The sequence below is a fragment of the Anopheles merus genome, chromosome 2R (genome assembly GCF_017562075.2).
Source record: "Anopheles merus strain MAF chromosome 2R, AmerM5.1, whole genome shotgun sequence".
NCBI classification, from domain to species: domain Eukaryota; kingdom Metazoa; phylum Arthropoda; class Insecta; order Diptera; family Culicidae; genus Anopheles; species Anopheles merus.
In genome coordinates, this window is record NC_054082.1 from 40056040 (window position 1) to 40076902 (window position 20863).

Sequence of the window (20863 nt, forward strand, 5' to 3'; positions counted from 1 at the left end):
AGATCCCAACGCACCATTGGCTTCAAGGCGGCCTAAGACATCATATACCGGAATGAACTATGGGATATCATGCAGCGTTACCACTTACCTGAGAAGTTGATCCAATTTTTAGAGGCCACCATGAATGTGGTGCAGAGCAAGGTGCGAGTATCGGAGTGTATGGAGCGTGGAGGAGAAGGATGAACCACGAGCTTGCTGAGCTGTACGGCGAACCGAGCATCCTGACGTTGGCAAAGGCTGGTAGGATACGATGGCTGGGGCATGTCATGGGGATGCCAGACTCATGCCCTACCAAGAAGGTGTTCGACAGCGATACCCAGTTTGGCATAAGGCACAGGGGAGCACAGCGAACTAGTGTTGGGTAAATCTGATTCAGATTCATGAATCTAAAAGAATCTTTGAATTGATTCAATGAATCTGAATCTCGGTTGGAAAGATTTATGAATCTCGAAAGATTCATGAATCTCGAAAGATTCATGAATCTCAAAGGATTCTTATATCTTGAAAGGTTCATGAATTTCAAGAGATTCTTAAATCTCCTAGGGTTCATACATAGAGCTTGAGCTTGAGTTTTATTATTCATATGTTCTTGGCGTAACAACCTACGTGGTCATGCCAGCCTATACAGTGTTTAGAGACTTCTTGGAAAGTATCACGCAACCGGATAGTTTGTTTTACTACGAGGAGACGGTCCATGTCAGGCTTGAGCCCAAACGAGTAAGTTTTAGGTGGGATTCGGCAAATTCAATATTTTGAAAATTATACATCTCTAAAGATTCATGAATCGCTGGAGATATATGAATTTTAATGGATTTATGAACCTTAAGAGATGCATGAATCATTGGAGATTCTTGAATACTTAGCGATTCATGAATCTTTGAAGATTCGTCTCGAGATTCGAATCACTCATCACTGAACATTCATATGAATGAATATCAATGAAAGATTCATTCATATGAAAGAGAGAGAGGAAGAGAGAGAGAAAGAGAGAGAGAGAGAGAGAGAAAGAGAGAGAGAGAGAGAGAGAGAGAGAGAGAGACGTCGGTTCGACTCGTTCGTTTTGGCTTTTTTTGTTTTATTCCGTTCTTTATTTGTGATGAGAAAAAGGTACCATCTATCTCGTGCGTGGCTCGTCGCTCTTTCGCTATCGCATACCGGATAAAACCGTCCTGTCAAGGCCCCAATCCTATTCTCCCGCGTGCCAGGATATCTTGCTATCTTGCATGTGTATATTCCTATGTTTTGATTTTGTTTTTTTTTTCGATTCCGTTTTTCCTATGTGAAAATAAGGTTCCATTTTCCTATTCCGTTTTTTCCATGGTAGTTAATATATCAACAACAACAAAAAACCAACATAACATGCATGTTTCTTCCTTTTTCTTTTTCCTTCACTTTCGTTCTGTTTTCCATTAAGTTTGCTACTGCTTTTGTTTCGTCTTGTGACACGTCGTGCTTTTAAAATAGTTTGTTTCTGCTACTGTTGTATGTAAAGTGTTTTCCATTTTTATTATCTCCTTGCCGTAGTTGTGTGTTTCCCCCTCACCATTCACTGCCCTGTTCACCTTTGCATTTACTTTGATGTGTTTCCATTTCTCATCTCTTTTGTTACTATTACATTGTTTTTTTTTTTGTTTTGTTTTTTAGTTCGTTTCTATCTTTATCTTTACATTCGATTGTCTGAACGTATTTCGATTCTACTGAGAGTATTATTATGCTTCAGAATACGGGTTTTGCTAGTGTTTTGTTTGTATATATCTCCTACCACACATTTGCTGCGTGTGGGTTTGTGGGTGTGTGTTTCTCTCCTTATTTCTTCCACTCGTCCCCCCCAATCTTACTTTCTAAATACTCTGTAAATCCAGAATCACACATATTTGCACTGTACAACAATTCGCGTATAAAAGTAATAAAATAATAATAGTTATATTAAATCATCGACAAAACGAAAAACCTGTATATATATATATATATAGCTGAAGCGGCACTGATGCGTTATCACCCTAGCTCTCTCTCCACATCCCCTGGCCCTACAATGATCTTTTAGCGTGTTTTTTTGTGGTTGTAAATTTACTAGCAAATATCGTTGTCCCTCATCTCACACTTCCCAAAAAGGCCTCCAATTTCCCGTTTGCTTGTGTTTATGTGTGTATATCTTGTTTTGAATAGTTTTGTTTCTAAGAGCACTTTTTGTTGTATTAACCTTCATTTTTCTATCTAAAATTCCTGTTTTCATGTGAGTGTGTTGGTTTTTATAATTCTTTTCTAACACGATAAGGTATCATCTCGCGCTCTATTGCCATTTTTTTTCCGTTTCCCCCACACACAATACTAACTTCTACTTCCCTTTTCACCTGCTGCTGCTGCTGCAAAACCGTTATAGCAGCACGAGCGCACACTGCGCTCGGCAGGCTTTGAGCGTGGATTAGAAGAGTTACTAAAAAAATGGTTACGATTAAGAAGCGCCCCTCTATAGGTAGGTGTGTTTCGGCAATAATAATTAGATAGATTAATAATATTAGTAGTAATGATTACTTTTTTATACATAAATAGCTTCCGCCTGTCCCTCGCTCGAGTCGAGCGTGATTTTGTGATCACATTCGTCGTCGAAAAACCGCCGGAAGGTAAACTCGAAGAACCCGTGGTGGAACGGTTTGCCACTGTCGCACACCTCGTCCAGGTTGCCGTGGCCGTTCTCGTCGCAGGACGAGGACGAATCCTGCAGCCGGCCCGGATCGATCGGGTCGAAGTTGGACGTGTCGGTCGGGTACTTGATCTTCGGCTCGTACAGTGCCTGCTGGCTGCGCAGGTCCTTGGTGAAGTCGATCGTGCGGAAGAACGGGTGCGACTTGATCTCGTCCACGTTTCGCCCGATCCGTTCGTCCTCGTTCTTGCACAGCCGCAGTATGATGTCCATCGCTTCCGGCGTCAGATGCGCGTCCACCGGTATGCGCAACGTTTGCCGCCAGTTTATAACCTACGCAAAGGGAAAGTGTGTGAATTGCCAAAAACAAAAGCACAACACAACGTAGCGTGTGAGCGAGCGTTCGTGCGCGCGATCGAGCCTACCTTAATCTGTGTTTCCTCTGCCGTATTTGCCAAAAAAGGTGGCTGTCCGACTAGCATCTCGTACAGGATGACGCCGACGCTCCACCAATCGCACAGCTGGGTGTAGCCGCTACGCATCAACACCTCCGGTGCGATATAGTTCGGCGTGCCGACGATCGAGTGTGCTTTGGCGCGGTTTTTCTCACGGAACTTCCGCCTGCAATGGAATGGAATGGATGAATCACGTTAGCATAGGCAATTGGATCGCAAACCAATGCATGGTTTCCCCTGGTTACCTTTCTAGTGGTGGGGGTATATCGGGACCAAATTTGCTCCACGCTTCCATCGAATCTTGCCTGGCATGGTCTGCAACAGAAAAAGGATACGCACAGATGATTTTTAGGTTAGCTGTTGATGGATGAATACTAAAACAGTTGGGCACATCACATACCGTTCTTCTGATAGTACTTCGAATCGTGCGTCCATCGGAACCCGGTGCACAGACCGAAATCCGTCAGCTTGATGTGTCCCTTTCGATCGATCAGCACATTGTCTGGCTTGATGTCTCTGTAAGGATATTTCACGTTACAAGATAGAGGTTCATTAATATCTTAATACCTGTTTTTTTTTTTTTTTGCTCCAATTGCTCACCGATGAATGAATCCCATTTTGTGGACGCTATCAATCGCGCAGGTCAGTTCGGCGATGTAGAAACGGGCTAGATCCTCCTCGAAGATTCCTTTCTTGATCAGCAGCGACATTAGATCTCCACCTGGTGGGCGTCACGACAGCAAAAACACGAATTAAATCACATCCACCTCTCACTGCTCCTACATCCCACCCTCCCCCGGATTGCCCCACCTACCCGGTATATAATCCATCACGAAGTAGAGATTGTCCTTGTCCTGGAAGCTGTAGTACAGCTTCACCACCCACTCGTTGTCCGCCTCCGCCAGAATGTCCCGCTCCGCCTTCACGTGCGCGACCTGGTTGCGCTTCAGCACGTCCGCCTTGCGCAGCGTCTTCATCGCGTACAGATGGTTGGTGGTGTCTATCTTCTTCACCAGCGTCACCTCCCCGAACGCCCCGACGCCGATCGTTTTGATCTTCGCAAACATCGACTTGTCCATCTTGGCGCGCTTCAGCCGGATGTAGTTGCTTTCCTTCTGGCACAGCAGCTTCCGCATCTCGATCTTCGTCTCCTCCGGCAGGTCGAGCTTGGACATTTCGCTCTCCAGCTGCTTGATGCGGAAGTTGCGCTGCGAGTACGACTTCAGCACGTTCTCGATGTGCTGCTCCATGAAGAACTTGTACGCCTGGGGCGAGTAGTGCTTCACCTTACACTCGGACCGCTCCGCTTCCTTCTCCTTGGACAGGTTCTTCCGCTCCGGTATCGGCGACTGGTGCTTGATCTTGCGCGGATTATCCTCCCCACCACCGCCGCCACCACTTCCTCCAGCACAACCACCTGCAGCTCCACCGGCAGCACTGCCGCCGCCGCTGCTGCTGGCACCACTGGTGGAAGCGTTTCCGACTCCACTGGCAACACTGCTACCAGCTTCAGCTCCTCCTCCTCCACCTCCAGAGCTTGTTCGACCACCACTCGCCGAGGTGGGTGTTGTGGCAGGGGATGATTCGGCGGTACTGCTGCCACTCGGTGTCCCGTGATCCATCCCACCGCCACCGTTCGTGTAGGCCGGCGCAGGACCATTATTGTTTGTGTTGCCACTAGTGCCCGGGAAGCGGACCGATTTCATGAGGCTGCTACGCACACCACCGCTTGCCGCAGTGGACGCTATGCCACGATGTTTGGCATCATGCTGTTGCTGCTGCTGTTGTTGGTGGTGTTGGTGGTTGAGCTGCTGCTGCTGTGACTGTTGCTGCTGGCCACCTCCCATTAGCGCGCCGAGCGTTTTCAGCGCACCGGTAAACGTGTGCTGTGCCGCACCACCACTGCCGGACAACTTGTGCGGTGCCTTTGGCGGTGGCATCTGCTTCGGATCGGCCGGGTGCTGCTGCTGCTGCATCAACCCATTGGTAGCATGAGGGTGCAGATGGTGATGGTGCCGATCGTCGTCGACCGTTCGCGACAAACCGCCTGGCGGCACCGCCTTTCCATTGCTGACGATGCTGCTGCCCCCGTGCATCATTGCGTGATCGTGATTGTTATGATTGTTGTTGTTATGCATACTATTCATTGTATTGTTATTGTTACTTGCGTTAGCGTTATTACTCATATTGCCGTTAATCGTATTAGCGTTCGCGTTGTGACTACTGCTGCCGGTGGTACTGGAGTTGCAGGATTGGTTCATTCCGCTACCACCACCACCGTTCGCGTTGCCATTCACCATGCCACCGCCGTCGGCATTGCCGTGCCCGTTGTGGTGCTGATGGTGCAGTAGATGATTATGATGATTCAGGTGGTGGTGATGGTGCTGCAGCTGCTGGTGTTGATATGACTGCTGGTGGTGATTGTTGCCGCCATTATTTCGATGCTGCTGCTGCTGTTGCTCCATTTCCATCGCTGACGGGGGACAGTGTGGGGAGGGTGGTAACGGTGGAGGCGTACCCCCGCCGCCACCGTCCAGCAGATAAGCCGGCGGGGGTTCCTTCTTGGGGGATGAATGCTTCTGCAGCAGTATCATGGTCGTGTCGTACGATGGTGGATCGTTCGGGGAGCCGGTGCTGCTACCACTCGACACACCATTGTTGCTGCTGCCCGACAGCGCCTGTGGTTGAGCGGGTGAGGATTGGCCGTTCATTGTGCCGCCACCGACACCACCACCACCACCACCACCACCACCGCCGACCGTCTGCACTGGCACATTGGAAGGAAGCACGTTTTGCAGCCCGGGCAGCGATGGTTTGGCGCGCAGGGGCTGCTTCGGTGCGCCACTGCCCGGGCCGCCGGCAGCACTGGCTGCAGCGCCGACGTGCCGACCCGCCCCACCACCCTCATGCCCGAGGGCCGACGGCGAGGGGGGTGGCGGTGTTGCGTAGCCGGACGCAGCCTTGTTTAGCTTGGCCTGCACCGACACGGCGTACGAGGGCGGCGGTGGATTGTTGTGCAGCGGGTGACCACCACCACCACTGCCACCGCTGCTCCCGGGCACGCCTCCAGCTGGTGCTGCCGGTGCAACGGCCGTCTGCAGGATTGGCTTCTGTACCTGGGTCGATTTCACCGAGTGCATAATGATCGGATGCTGGGCCGCTTTCGAGGCGGGCGCATGCACGGCGGATGGTTTCGGCTGCAGCGGTATCGGTCGCTGTATCGCGGCGCCCAGCAGACCACCGCCGCCGCCGCCCGCTCCCTGTGACACCGTGATCGGGCTGGACGAGCCGATCGACGCGTTCGAGTAGAAGCCCGAGCTGGGGCTCTTGCGGAAGTCCGACTGGGCCGAGGACGACTGCGTCGGGCTCTGGCGGCTGTGGAACGACGTCAGATAGTTGGGCGGCGAGGACGGCCCGAGCTGTGGGTACGGGGGCGGCGGCTCGTTCCCCGTGTACACCGCCATCTGCTGGCTGAGCTGCTGCTGCACCTGCGGTCCGTTCTGCACGATGATCGGCTGCCGCAGCCCCGGATGGTTGCCGCTGCTCGCGATCGGCGAGGAGCCGCGGGCCGGCGACTGCGAAGCCGCACCGCCAAACTGCCCGTTCCGGCCGGACGCGACCGAGGCGGGCGACATGCGCTTCAGCAGATGCATCGGGTTCGGCGGCTGAGGAGTGGACGGGGTGGAGGAGCAGCGCGGCGGCGGAATCGGGGGCGCATCGCTGAAGTTGGTCGGGCAGGGCGACGGTGAGTACTGCGAGCTGCGGCCGACCACGTGCGCCGCCGCGAACGGTTGCTGCGAGTGGGGACTGTTCGAGCGGGAGCTGCCGGCACCGGAGTCCAGCGCTGGGCTAGTGCGCTGCATGTGCAGCGGCGATTGCGGCGCATCCTTCTCGATGCTCGGTTTGCGCTTCAGCGGTGCGACGAGCTGGAAGGCAAGTGGATCGAAATGAGGGAGCAGATTAGCGCAAGAGTGCGGAAGCGGCAAAAGCACCGCCGGAGCTGGTTCGCTTACCTGTCCACCACCACCACCACCACCACCCAGCGCTTGCTGGCTCGTCTCGTACGGCTGCAACTCGTTTTTGATCTGCTCCAGTGCTATCGCGTTGTACGCCGAGTGGCGAGCCACCGACAACGGAACTTTGCCGCCTTTTCCATTCATGCTGGATTATAATATGCATAACTTATTGCTATTTCCTAGATCTGGGTGGTAAGAGAAGAGAGCATGCCAGAGCAGAATGGAAAATTAGTAACAGGCAAGGAATGCCAATTTGCGGATGATAACGAATTCACAATGAGTTAGAGGGAAGTTCTGTTTTCACTTCAGTTTCAATCCAAGCATACTGTGCTGTCTCTGTCCAGGAAAACACTCCCCCGTTGCTAGGATGCGGACTTTTCCACCACATGTGTGGAAATAGACACACACACATACATACACACATATTCAAAATTACGCAGAACCATTTTTTTTGCAACACGAAAAATCACAGCAACACGATGCAAAAAAGAGTAAATTTCTGCCTCCTCCCTCCCTCTCCAACATCGGGATCACAACCAACCAACACACACACACGGCAGCAATGCGAAACGGAGATCATCTTTGTATGGGCCCTCGCTCGCTGCATAAATTGCGTGTGACTCACGCAGCACAGAACATCATCGCACATCATCTCACCGCACGTCGCGCGCGCACAGAGCACTCGCAGTCTCCGGGACACCACACCACACACGTATGTGTGAGCGAGGGGGGGGGGGGGGGCTCACGCTCACACACCGACCGATGCGTGTTTATTCTAATTATTCGTGGAATGCACGGAATGCAAAGTGAGAAAGCAAAACGGGCACGGATTGGCAGGGGAAAAAACAACGAAGAAGACGTCACACACGTTTCTGTGTGCAGTGTTTTTTTCTACCCTGCTTCTTCTTCTTTTTATCTTCTTTTTTTTGCTGTACTCGCCGTTGCGTTATGCCAGTTAGAATGATCCGCCCCGCGCCGCACATGAAGGCAGCGCTCCATCTGTTGGATGGTGGAAGGCAAAGTGCAATTTTTGTTGGCCTTCCCAGCATTTTCATTTTTTATTCTGCAGTATTACACATTTTCACCATTTGCTCTGATTTTCATGCGTAACGGAAGCATCGTGAGCAGTGAGCAGTTCCGTGAGGATCATCATCATTTACGGAGCACTCGATGCACACTCATTGACAGGAGGAAAATGGAATTTCACGTTCAAAAAAAAAAAAAAAAGCAGATTGGCACCAATTCTGTACACAGGTGGGTGTGCACATTGTTATTGAATTCGATTGGATTTTCACGTTGCTCCCCCTAGCTCCCCCACCTTTGCCGTAAATGTCATCGTGTCAGGGAGGGGGCAATGGAATGCACAGTAGGGTACCGCCCCCCACCCCCAAAGTCCCTCTTTTTTTACTGAGCAGTTTTACTTTGTGTCCCTCTCTCCGCTGGATTTGTACTGCCTTTGGACCTTCTTTCTTCGACGTTGGACGACCGTGCGGGCAATTGCAATGCATCAGAAAATTGATTTTTCCACAACCACACACACTCAAACACACACATACACACACTGCACTGGATTCCTTCGACTGATCGCACACACTGGCGGAGGGAGGAGGATGATCTTTTTGTGGGTAATTTCGCTTGCTTTGATGCACATTTTACGCCACAGAATCGTTGTTTAATCGACGCTGCTCGTCCGCCCTCACCCTCGCTTCCCCTTTGCCACTCCTCACCGCTAGCACGCCCTCGGTACGATCGATGGAATGTGCTGCTGCACGGCGGACTGGTGGCTAAGGCCACCACACACCACCAGCGTACTCCATTTTCGTTCCCAGTGTTGTTTACGCGAGACGAAAGCTCCCTGCGTGTGTGCGAGAGTGTATGTGACCAGATCGGATCGGCCACTATTTCACCCCGGCACAAGGGGGTGGGGGGGAGGGTGGGATGGGCAGACCACTCCTCGGACCACCACCGGACAGGGAGAAACACACAATTTCTGCTACAAATCCACCGAATTTCAGGCTGTATCTCGCGCGCAGTAGCCTGCCCCATCCACACAAAAAGCGACACATGTACACACAGTCAAACACACACACACACACACTTACACGCGCGCACAACACCACCACAGCTAAAAGAGCACAAACGCACGCACACACACACACTGAGACACACGGTGGGATTTGCTTCCACAATTCCACATTCCACAATCCCTTCGACGGTCAGCCGCGCGATTATCGAATATATTCTCCGCTGCGTTTTCTCCTTGTCGTGGAAGCGCGATCGTGCATGCGTGTGGATGTGGTTGTGTGTGTATGGCTGTGTGTGTGTGTGCGAGTATTTCTGCCCTTAGAATATCATCGCGATGATCGTGCACCACCACACCACTACTACCACCATCACTGGCATTCCCCTCTCACTCCTTCCTTCTCTTCCCCACTTCTCCCTTCTCCCTCACACACACACACACACACACACACACCCTGCACCGTTTGCCATTTCAATCACACGCGTTTTTTTTCTTTTTCTTTATTGCCTGGCTGTGTGTGGTGATCTCGACGAAAATAATATTCCACATACCAATGCAATTGCTTCGCTCCCGCACACAGTCTCACAGTGCGTTCGTTCTTGTTGCTTCACGGTTCCACTTTTTCCACCTGCTTTTTTCGCTTCTTCTGCTTCTCATTCCACAACACCGTCGCCACTGTCACCCTGTAGCAAAGCACCCGCCGTCATCACCACCACCACCCTTCACGGGCACATTTTTTCACCTTCCCCTGTGCTCACCCACTTTGGGGGGGTGGAGAGGGGGTTCCACGGGTACCACCAGCTCGACGGGCAGGGTTGGGTGGCGGAGTGGTCACCATCAGCCCCTCCAGCGCAGGGAAGTGCAGCCTCTACACTTTCCAAAAAGACACGGACGCACGCACGCACGCAATCACGGACGCAACTGTGTCCTCTTCTTCATCGTACACGCACACACACACACACACCAGGGGAAGGGAGCCAGCGGAGGAGGGCAGGGTGGCAGCTCGGTAGCAAGTGAAAAATTCAGCCCCACACCACTGCGACGGTGGAAAGGAAAACGGGGCCAGACCGAAACGTTACCTTCGCATATTTCACTGGCAAATATGTTTGCAGTGGGGCGGTTTGATTGCGCGCTTGTTGCAGGCCCGAGATCGCGATCCGATCCGAGCGAGTTGTCGTAGTGCAGGCAGGACCCCTCGTGAAGCAATTCTCTCGTCACGAAAATATCAAATTTTTGTAGTTTTGACGTTTATCAACAACACACAAAAAGAACGCACACACATACGCACGGTGCGCGCACACACACGCACACACATGGTACCGTACGCGGGGCAATTCAGCGTTTCGGCACATGTCGGCGCTGAATACGATTTGGTCGACGCGAAGTCACATTGCCCGACAACGAGTTGACGGATGTAGCGGAGGTCAAATTTTGCAAACAAATATTCTAAAACCAGTTCAAATTAAAATTCTATTTACGTAAAATATGTACGAAAACATACATAGCTGCTTGTAGCACTTTTATTGATTGCAATCTGCACGCCATCCTTTTGTCGAATGGTTTATTGATTCTGCATTGTCCAACCCGTCCGCTGCTGACATCGATAACCAGCTGTCAGCTTGCTGTCATACTAAAATCCAACATGGCGATTGCTGAACCCTGTCATACATCGTGGTAGCTGTTGCCGTCGTACGGCATTTTTCCCATTTTCTCTGGTTAAAAAACGGAAAAGCGATCGAAAAACTGCACATCCGGTCGTGGAAAGTCTCAGAGCGATACGCGAAAGCGTTTAGCTTGCCGTGGCAGTGTTGGGTGGGCTGTACAAGCAGCATTCGCAACGTCTTCCCGTTTCTCTGGGCGAACGCGGGACTTGATGCATCATCGCTGTCGGTATCGATTCCGTGGTTGCTAATTTTCGAACCGCAGGTTTGTGTGTTGTAGCGGTCCTTGAACCCTCCGGCGTCAGCTGCTCCCGCTGGCCAGGTGAGCCGTGCAGTTGGGAACATCGGAGCACACCGTCCCGGGCAGGCCGTGTTTTTGCGTTGTGTCAATAGTATCAATAAGAGGCGGGGGAGAGGTTTTTTTGTGGTGCCGCAAGAGGGGAGACAGGTAAACTTTCTTCTTGCTTGGTGTGGGACTCCTGCAATTGCATAGGAGCCAGACCTGAGCCAGACGACGATAATATCGGGTTTGGATAAAACTAGTTGAGGCAGGAGCCAACTCCCCCCAAAAGCGATGGCTGATTTCATCGATTCAGAAGCAGAGGAGAGTGAGGTAAGCAGGGTGGATGCTGGTATGTGTATGAATGTGTACGTGTGTGGAAGGTGTGCAACATCCTTGACCGTCCGTAATGGTGACGACCCTTTTAGAAGGGCTATTATATTTTAAGAATCTTTGTCCATGTCCACTTTAAGCCTACTGTTAGAAGGAGAGAGAAAGAGTTGCGGAAAAAACCTATGTGACACTACATGCTTTTTGTACTTTTTCCACCTGCAGGATGAGGAGGAGTTGGAACCACATGAGCGGAAAAGGCTGAAGAAGAATAAGGCCGTATCGGACAGCGAAGATGAAGAAGAAGGTGAGTACTGTACGAACCGGATGTTCATACGAAAATTATCTCATTTCAGGGCTTGAGGTATGCAGTTTTGAAGCGAATGTAACAGATTTTTCATCAATTTAAGATTTTCGACATGTTTGACAATGCGAAGATGAGTCGAAAGTGATTTTTGACAAACCGACTGTACGAATTGTTCAATACTACTTGGTCAATCACACCGACAAAACAGATAAGAGCCGTACATTTTGAAGAATACAGCCTAACGTGGCTTAAATAATACAATATTTTCTTTGCTATAGGTAGACATGGTCCAGGCTTATGGCAAGACTTCATTTTTACCTTGTAATTGTATCCGGAAGGTATGATTCGGATGGAAAACGCCTATTTTCATGTTTGCTCTAATGATACTGTGTGATTATTTGAGGAACGAGATGACCAATCACATCATGGTGTAGTTTTCTGTAAATATGAAGGTGGTTAATTTCAAGTCCATGTCTTCATCCTGTAAGAAGTATCGATTTTATGATTTTTCTTTTACGTGGTAAAATATGTCTCTTTAAGTCTATGTAAGACTACCAGGATCAAGTACAGTAGGTGATCGCTACTGGAGTGATTCTCAGTTAACGAACACTTAAACGTCAAAACATGAAACAACCGGAATCTCATTAAGAGAAATTTGTCGCAAATGTGCATTTTTCAAACAAATTTAGGGTCTTTTGCCTACGTTTGCTATTAATTTATGTTATTACACGAATTACTATACTTTATATCAACATAAATGAAAAAAAAATGGTATGTTTATTCCAGTCAACGCCAATCGAAACAATCAATCCATAGAAACGTCACTCCAGTTAGCGAACATTGTTCGTTAACTGGAGCTTGTTTTCCTCTCAGTTAGCGGTCATCTACTGTAGGTCCTAATGACGTGAAAAAGACGATACATCAGACGAGAGTGCTTCGCAGAACAAGGACTTAAATACAATCCGAATGCTCGAGATATCTACTCTTAAATGCATCTGCCTTGGCATTGTCGGACACTATTTCTAGTTAATGATGTTCACACTCCTGCTCCCACCACGCGTGAATGAATACGCGGTCGCTAATAGTTGCTAGTTTATTGCACCGTGCGGGCTCAGCAAAACCGGAACCTGTGCACGAAGAATGCTTCTGCTTCGTACCAGATCGTTCCGGTTCGCTAGTCTACCTGATACTCATTGTGCTACTTTTATTCATATTCACTCAAGCCACATTGTCGCAGCGGGTTTTTGTGGCGTATGTGTACGTCGGAAAGTACAAACATGTTTGCCCACATTTGCATACGATGGCGTGCTGTTGTGCACGTACAAACCACACCGAATCCTGTCTAGGCCGGCGCCTGGAAAATCCGTGACACTCGCGATATCTCGAGAGTGCACGTGAGAACAGGTCGTACCGGTTGTGGTTCGAGCTGCGCTGGCAAGAATCTGGAACTGCGAAGAAGAATGTGTTAAACCAGCGCAAATTTCCTGCCGCTATCTGTTGCAATCTGAGCGAAATGTTGCATAAGCCCGCTTGCATTCGCGGATCATGTACGCAGTTTGTGACTTTTTTTTTGTTTTCGTTCCTCCTCCCCATATCCCCCGATGCTTGGTTTCAGATGATGAGGACCGGCTGCGCGAAGAGCTGAAGGATTTGATCGATGACAACCCGATCGAGGAGGAAAGCGACAATGATGATTCCGACGATGGTTCCGAGGGGGGTCACCAGAAGCGCAAAAAGAGCGACGACGAGCTGGACGATCGGCTCGAGGACGAAGACTACGAGCTGATCGAGGAAAACCTGGGCGTGAAGGTCGAGCGGGTCAGTTGAATGCGTCCAGGCGCATTGCACCATCCTGTGGGTTGTAGCATTTTAAAGTAAATCGATCCTTTATCCTTTTATCACTCGGGCGTTTTAACAGAAACGGTTCAAGCGGTTGAAAAAGTTCACCAACGACGATGGGAGCGATGGCGAGTCTGGCGACGAGGGCATGATACGGGAAACGATCGAGAACCGGCTGTTCGATGCGGCATCGGAAGAGGACGAAGAGCGCGCGTCCGACCACGATGGCGGCCAGCGGGACACGATGGCCAATGTGCGCGAGCACTACGACGAGGAGGAAGACGAAGAGTCGGATGCGGACGATTTCATCGTGGACGACGACGGGGTGCCGATCAGCGATAAGCGCAAGAAGCGAAGGCACATCTTTACGGACGCGTCGCTGCAGGAGGGACAGGACATATTCGGCGTCGATTTCGACTACGACGAGTTCGAGAAGTATGACGACGAGTATGAGGAGGGCTCGGAAGCGGAAGATGAGTACGAGGAGGAGCAGCTCGACCAGGCGGACCGGCCGAGCGGCGAGCGGGGCAAGAAGTCGAAACCGGCGGCCCGCAAGCGCATGCTGAAAAAGTCCATCTACGAAATTTACGAACCGAGCGAGCTGAAGCGCGGCCATTTCACCGACCTGGACAACGAGATCCGCAAGATCGACATACCGGAGCGGATGCAGCTGCGCGACATACCCGTGACGGCCGTGCCGGAAGGCTCCAACGAGCTGGAGGAGGAAGCAGAGTGGATCTACCAGCAGGCATTCTGCAAGCCGCACGTGTCCGACCAGGGCGCGATGACGCGCAAGCCTCCCTCGAACGTGCCGAAGATCAAGCACGCGCTCGACTTCATGCGTAACCAGCATCTGGAGGTACCGTTCATCGCGTTCTACCGCAAGGAGTACGTGCAGCCGGATCTGAACATTAACGATCTATGGAAGATTTACAAGTTCGACTCGATGTGGTGCCAGCTGCTGGGGCGCAAAACGTCCCTCCAGCGGCTGTACGAGAGCATGCGCAACTACCAGCTGGACAAGCTGATGGAGAACCCGGACGCGCCGATCCCGGAGGACATGCGGGTGATCCGGGACGAGGATTTGTCCCGGCTGCGCTCGGTGCAATCGCACGAGGAGCTGAAGGATGTGCATCTGCACTTTCTGCTGTACTACGCGCACGACATCGCACCGATGCGGTTGCGCTCGAGGGAAAAGTCGGGGCAGCAGCAGCAGCAGCCGTCCCAGCGGGTGCAGAAGAAAGCGCGCACACCCAAAAAGAAGAATCCGGAGGACGGCGAAGGAGCCACGGAGGACGGTGCAGAGGGCGAAGAGAATGGCGACGGGGACAAGGAGGAGGACGCGGAGGAAGAGGACGAAGAGGAGGAGAAGCAGGAGGAGGAGACGGTGGGTGGGAGCGGCGGCGGTAAGGCGGTGGACGACGCGGGCAAGGAGCGCGTGCGGCTGAACATCGACGTCGGGCCTTACGAGATTTGCCGCAAGCGCGGGCTGACCGGGCTGACGAAACGGTTCGGCCTGACGCCGGAACAGTTTGCGGAGAACGTGCGCGACAGCTACCAGCGGCACGAGGTCGAGCAGGAAACGAAGGAACCGCTCGAGGTGGCCAAAGAGTACATGGGCACGACGTTCGAGTCGCCGGAGGAGGTGCTGCAGGGTGGCGTGTTTATGGTGGCGCGGCAGCTGGCCCGCGAACCGCTGTTCCGCAAGTGCATCCGCGAGCTGTACTTCGAGCGCGCCAAGCTGAACGTGCGCCCGACCAAGAAGGGCATGAAGGAGATCGACGAAACGCACCACTGCTACGCGATGAAGTATCTGAAGGAGAAGCCGGTGCGCGATCTGACCGGCGACCAGTACCTCAAGCTGTACATCGCCCAGGAGGACAAGCTGCTGACGATGGAGTTTGTCGACCGGATCGAGGGCAACACGTCGGGCGATTTTCTCGAAGAGCTGAAGGCGCTCTACCACCGCGACGAGTTCGCGAAAAACGTGCAGGAGTGGAACAAGGTGCGGGCGGAGTGTGTGGTGCTGGCAGTGAACCGCATGGTCATTCCGGATCTCAAGCGCGAGCTGCACAACACGCTGCTGACCGAGGCGAAGGATGCGGTGCTGCGCGTCTGCTGCCGCAAGCTGTACAACTGGATCAAGGTGGCACCGTACAAACCGCCCGTGCCGGACTTTGACGATTACGAGTGGGAGACGACGCGGGGCGTGCGCGTGATGGGTGTCGCCTACGTGCCCGACTACACGCAGTCCGCGTTCGGTGCGATCATCGCGCCCGACGGCGAGGTGACGGACTATCTGCGCATACCGCACCTGCTGAAGAAGAAGAACGCGTACCGCGAGTCGGAGAAGCAGTGCAAGGAGTCGGACCTGCGCACGATCACCAACTTCATCCGCAGCAAGAAACCGCACGTGATCGTGATCGGGGGCGAGTCGAAGGACGCGCTGATGGTGCAGCAGGACTTTGTGGAGTGCGTGAAGCGGCTGCAGGAGGAGGAACAGTTCCCGCAGATAGCGGTGGAGATCGCGGACAACGAGCTGGCGAAGGTGTACGCCAACTCGGTCAAGGGTACGACCGACTTTAAGGAGTACCCGCCGCTGCTCCGGCAGGCCATCTCGCTCGCGCGCCGCATCCAGGACCCGCTGGTCGAGTTTTCCCAGCTGTGCAACTCGGACGAGGAAATCCTGTGCCTGCGCTACCACACGCTGCAGGAGCAGCTCACCAAGGAGGAGCTGCTGGAAAACATTCAGCTGGAGTTCATCAACCGCACGAACGAGGTGGGCGTGGACGTGAACCTGGCGGTGCAGAACCCGCTGACCGCGAACCTGGTACAGTTCATCTGCGGACTGGGACCGCGTAAGGGCCAGACGCTGCTGAAGGTGCTGAAGCAGACGAACTCGCGGCTGGAGAACCGCACCCAGCTCGTCACCACCTGCCACATGGGCCCGAAGGTGTTCATCAACTGTTCCGGGTTCATCAAGATCGACACGAACTCGCTCGGCGACAGCACGGAAACGTACGTGGAGGTGCTGGACGGGTCCCGCGTCCATCCGGAAACGTACGAGTGGGCCCGCAAGATGGCGGTCGATGCGCTGGAGTACGACGACGAGGAGGCCAACCCGGCCGGTGCGCTGGAAGAGATTCTGGAGGCGCCCGAGCGGCTAAAGGATCTCGATCTGGACGCGTTTGCGATCGAGCTCGACCGGCAGGGTTTCGGCAACAAGAGCATCACGCTGTACGACATCCGGGCGGAGCTGAACTCGCGCTACAAAGATCTACGCACGCCGTTCCGCTCGGTGACGGCGGAGGAGCTGTTCGACTACCTCACGAAGGAAACGCCCGAGTCGCTGTTCGTCGGTAAGATGATGCTGGCCACGGTGAGCGGCTTCACCTACCGCAAGCCGCAGGGCGAACAGCTCGACCAGGCGAACCCGGTGCGCAACGACGAGACCGGCTTCTGGCAGTGCCCGTTCTGCATGAAGACGGAGTTCCCCGAGCTGTCCGAGGTGTGGAATCACTTCGATGCGGGCGAATGTCCGGGCCAGGCGACCGGTGTGCGGGTCCGGTTCGACAATGGGCTGAACGGATTCATCCACATCAAGAACCTGTCCGACAAGCACGTGAAGAACCCGGAGGAGCGCGTACAGATCGGGCAGACGGTGCACGTGCGCGTCACCAAAATCGACATCGAGCGGTTCTCGCTCGAGTGCTCGTCGAAGAGTTCGGACCTGTGCGATCGGAAGCAGGAGTGGCGCCCGCGCAAGGATCCCTGCTACGACCAGGAGCTGGAAGAGGCGGACACGCGCAAGGAGGCCGACTCGAAGAAGCAGCAGGCGCGCCAGCAGTACGTGAAGCGCGTGATCGTGCATCCGTCCTTCCACAACATCTCGTACGCGGAAGCGCTGAAGCTGCTGGAAGGGTACGACCAGGGCGACGTGATCGTGCGGCCGTCGAGCAAGGGCTCCGACCATCTGACCGCGACGTGGAAGGTAACGGACGGCATCTACCAGCACATCGACGTGCGCGAAGAGGGCAAGGAGAACGTGTTCAGCCTCGGCCAGTCGCTGTGGATCGGCAACGATGAGTTCGAGGATCTGGACGAAATTATCGCGCGGCACATCACGCCGATGGCGACGTACGTGCGCGACCTGCTCAACTACAAGTACTACCGGGACACGGACGGTGGCTCGAAGGAGAAAGCGGAGGAGATCATCAAGGCGGAGAAGCAGAAAAATCCCAACAAGATCCACTACATCGTGTCGGTGTCGAAGACGTACCCGGGCCGGTTTCTGCTCTCGTACCTGCCGCGCAACAAGTTCCGGCACGAGTACGTGACGGTGACGCCGGACGGGTACCGGTTTCGGCATCAGACGTTTGACTCGGTCAACTCGCTGCTCAAGTGGTTCAAGGAGCACTTCCGCGATCCGATCCCGATCGATACGCCCAAGAGCACGCCGAAGGTTGGCGGCATGTCGTCGCGCACACCGTACGGCAGTACGCCCAAATTTAGCGATATTAATAGTGAGTTTCCTATTTTTTTATTTTTTTTTAACGAAATACAAAGTAACATTTTTTTCCATTTTTAGGTGAAACGATCGAGTCGGTGGCAAAGAATATGCCGACGCATATGCTGAATTCCTTGTCGGCAGCAGCACACCACACGCCGCACTATTCCTACACGCCGCTCGAGTATGGTTCCAGCAATTTTGTGACTACGGTAAGTCTCCTTTCCTACGATTACCCTTGTGTGCAGCAGAAGAACCGTTTTATGCAACATTCTTCAACGTTGCAATCGATTGTGTTTTTTGTATGGCCACTTTGCAGCCCTACACACCGAGCGGACAGACGCCGTACATGACGCCGTACCAGCAAACGCCTCACTTCTCCCAAACGCCCCGGTACGGTACCTCGACCCCGTCCCAGTACTCCAACAAATCCGCCTACACCGGCATTCCGACCGGCCATCCGCCACCGTCCGCCAGCCATCACGGCTACAAGTCGACGTCGGCGGCCCGCGGCATGGGCGGCGTGAGCAGTGCGGCCAGCAGCAGCAGCAGCCTGATGATGATGCAACAGCCCTCGCCGTACTCGAACAGCAGCGACCATCACTACCGCACGCAGCAGCCCCCGATGCACCACCATGCGCGGAACAACGAGTACGACAGCTGGTCGAAGGCGACCGACTCGTGGAGCAATCGTGGCAACAGCAGCAATATGATGAAGGGATACCATGGCGCATCGGAACGAAGGTACCAACCGGCAGCTCTGCGCTACCAAAACGCGCTAGTACTAATGAATTACCCCTTTCGGATTCGTTCACAGCTCTGGTGGATCGTACCATCATCATCATCACGGTGGTGGTGGTGGTGTCGGCCGGTCTAGCGATTCCGTGACCTCGTCCAGTTCGCACGACCACCGCATGACGCCGCGATCCTCGTCCAAGTATTCGGCCACCCGGTCCCCGATGCCACCACCAGCGCAGCCCCCGCCCCAGCAAACGCAAGCTCAACCGGCCCAACAGGCGGCGGCGGCGGCGTCTTCCGCTGCCTCGCTAACGCTGGGCGACGCGACACCACTGTGGGACGAATAATTCGGAGGTTAGCTTTCTTGCAGCTGCACCAGCTCTGGTCAATAACAATCATGAATCGCAATCAAACAAATCGCTTATGTGTGTGACAGAGGGACAAAATAGCGAAAGGCTCGGTTTTGAAAACATAAGCTTCTAACATAAGTCAACCTCCCTACGGCTTTCTTACTCCCCAAGATGGAACTATTTAAGCAAGCAGGAAAAATGAATTTAAATATGCTTACCCCCCCCCCCCCCCTCTCCATCGCTCTGTTACCTTCCTCTTCCCTTTTTGCGTCTGTTAGGACATGGACTTTGAACCCGTTCGGGGCCCCATAGCAGCAAGAAGATACCGGAAGTATGCGCTCAAATACGCCGCCGCTCATCAAGGACAGCAACCCGCGTCAGTAGTCGAGCACACTGTAAATCTCGGATTGTGTGTCTGCCTTAAGCGATGCTCAACGCAGCTGCCACAGTCGGCATTGCCTCTGCGGCTGTTGGCTCTGGAAGGAGAGGGGTGTAACAATACCAACCAACACTTACCAACAGCTCCCCCGGGCAATGGTACACAGCTATATGGAAGGAGGAGTCGGTTAGTTAGGGCTAATTGATTGAAATTTAACGCTCCTTTTACTACAAATCATTTCCCTCAGAGCGATCCCTAATGCGATCGGTAGCGATCTACACTCATCAAAACTTTTTTTTTAAATTTTGATCCCTTTTTTCGCCCGATTCTGATGAACGACAATGATTGTGACTCTCGCGTGTATTGTGTAGGAATAAGAGTAAAAAAATGATCCCTTTTTTCTAGCGTTAAGCGTCCTTATAATACTAAAAATATAGACATTTTTTTAAACAGTACCAAATGCATTCTTGTGCTCTTTTTTTTTTAATTATATTATCGTATGCCGGTTTGTCCGTTCTGCGCAAAGATCTTTAGTACGGTGGTGCATGGTTCCCGATTATTAATCTTTTTTAGTACAACACCCTCCCAAAATGCAACCTTTATTTCTGTTCTGCCATTTCTACCTTTCTTCTGCTTTTTAGGTGCGTCACCCGAATATATGTGTGTGTGTATTCATGACTCTGAATGGAGAGGATACGAATTGGCTCGCGCTGTGGTTCGCTCACTTGACATTGGCGACGACCACAGATATCCGATCATGCGGCCGATGCGTGCTCGCGAACGGTGAAACCGACAACAACGACGACGACGATGGGCGGTGAGGTTAAAAGGCGGGAATGTGGAAGGAGGGAGGCTGTGGGACCATCATCTACCCGGTTTCTTCGTCGAACCGGAATGGAATGGGTGTTCGGCGGTGGCACTGTTTGGTGTTTAATGATGAGACCCAGATCCGCTGGCAAAACCGCTTCGAACCGGATCGGCAAGGAAAAGGCGGCGGCACCAGATATCTCGTTTCGGTGCTGTTTTGGCGTGTGGATTGAATGCGATTAATCGGTAAACTGTCGTTTTTATGTGTTTTTGTTACTTTTTTTCTGCGTTAAGCATATTCTTCTTCTTTTGCCGCTCCGTTGCCACCGCTGGGCTGATCAACCTGCACGGAAGAATCACTGTTTTCTTCCCCGAGAAGGTTTCCTTTTCTTCTGGTTTTGGTGCTTGGTTTTACTTATTGCAATAATGATTTTCATTTTCATCGCAGCTTTTTTGTATCCTGTGTTGTTGGCTGTGTTCGGAGAGAGGCTTTATGTATTTTGCCATTAACCAAGCTGGTTTGAAAATTT

The 20863-nt window shown here is 52.5% G+C and overlaps 2 protein-coding genes across 5 annotated transcripts; one reads left to right on the forward strand and one right to left on the reverse strand.

Annotated features, from left to right (window-relative positions):
* Positions 1-1058: 1058 nt before the first annotated feature.
* LOC121590155 (serine/threonine-protein kinase Warts) lies at positions 1059-10384 on the reverse strand. 4 transcript variants are annotated; one of them, XM_041909581.1, is made up of 8 exons: positions 10215-10384; positions 7110-7297; positions 3911-7022; positions 3697-3817; positions 3497-3612; positions 3342-3411; positions 3067-3262; positions 1059-2974 (listed from the first exon to the last, which is right to left on the reverse strand). In XM_041909581.1, the coding sequence occupies exons 2-8, from the start codon at positions 7254-7256 to the stop codon at positions 2537-2539; spliced, it is 4200 nt and encodes a 1399-aa protein (XP_041765515.1). In that variant the 5' UTR covers positions 7257-7297; positions 10215-10384; the 3' UTR covers positions 1059-2536. The 4 variants fall into 4 exon arrangements, with proteins under 4 accessions (XP_041765515.1, XP_041765517.1, XP_041765516.1 ...); XM_041909583.1 differs by lacking the exon at positions 10215-10384 and adding an exon at positions 9687-9779; XM_041909582.1 differs by lacking the exon at positions 10215-10384 and adding an exon at positions 8840-9052.
* Positions 10385-10756: 372 nt separating this feature from the next.
* Positions 10757-19981, forward strand: LOC121590154 (transcription elongation factor SPT6). The gene is made up of 7 exons (XM_041909580.1): positions 10757-11409; positions 11632-11713; positions 13329-13531; positions 13632-18075; positions 18141-18271; positions 18379-18803; positions 18877-19981. Exons 1-7 carry the CDS (start codon positions 11371-11373, stop codon positions 19142-19144), a joined length of 5592 nt encoding a protein of 1863 aa, XP_041765514.1. The 5' UTR covers positions 10757-11370; the 3' UTR covers positions 19145-19981.
* The last annotated feature ends 882 nt before the right edge of the window (positions 19982-20863 follow it).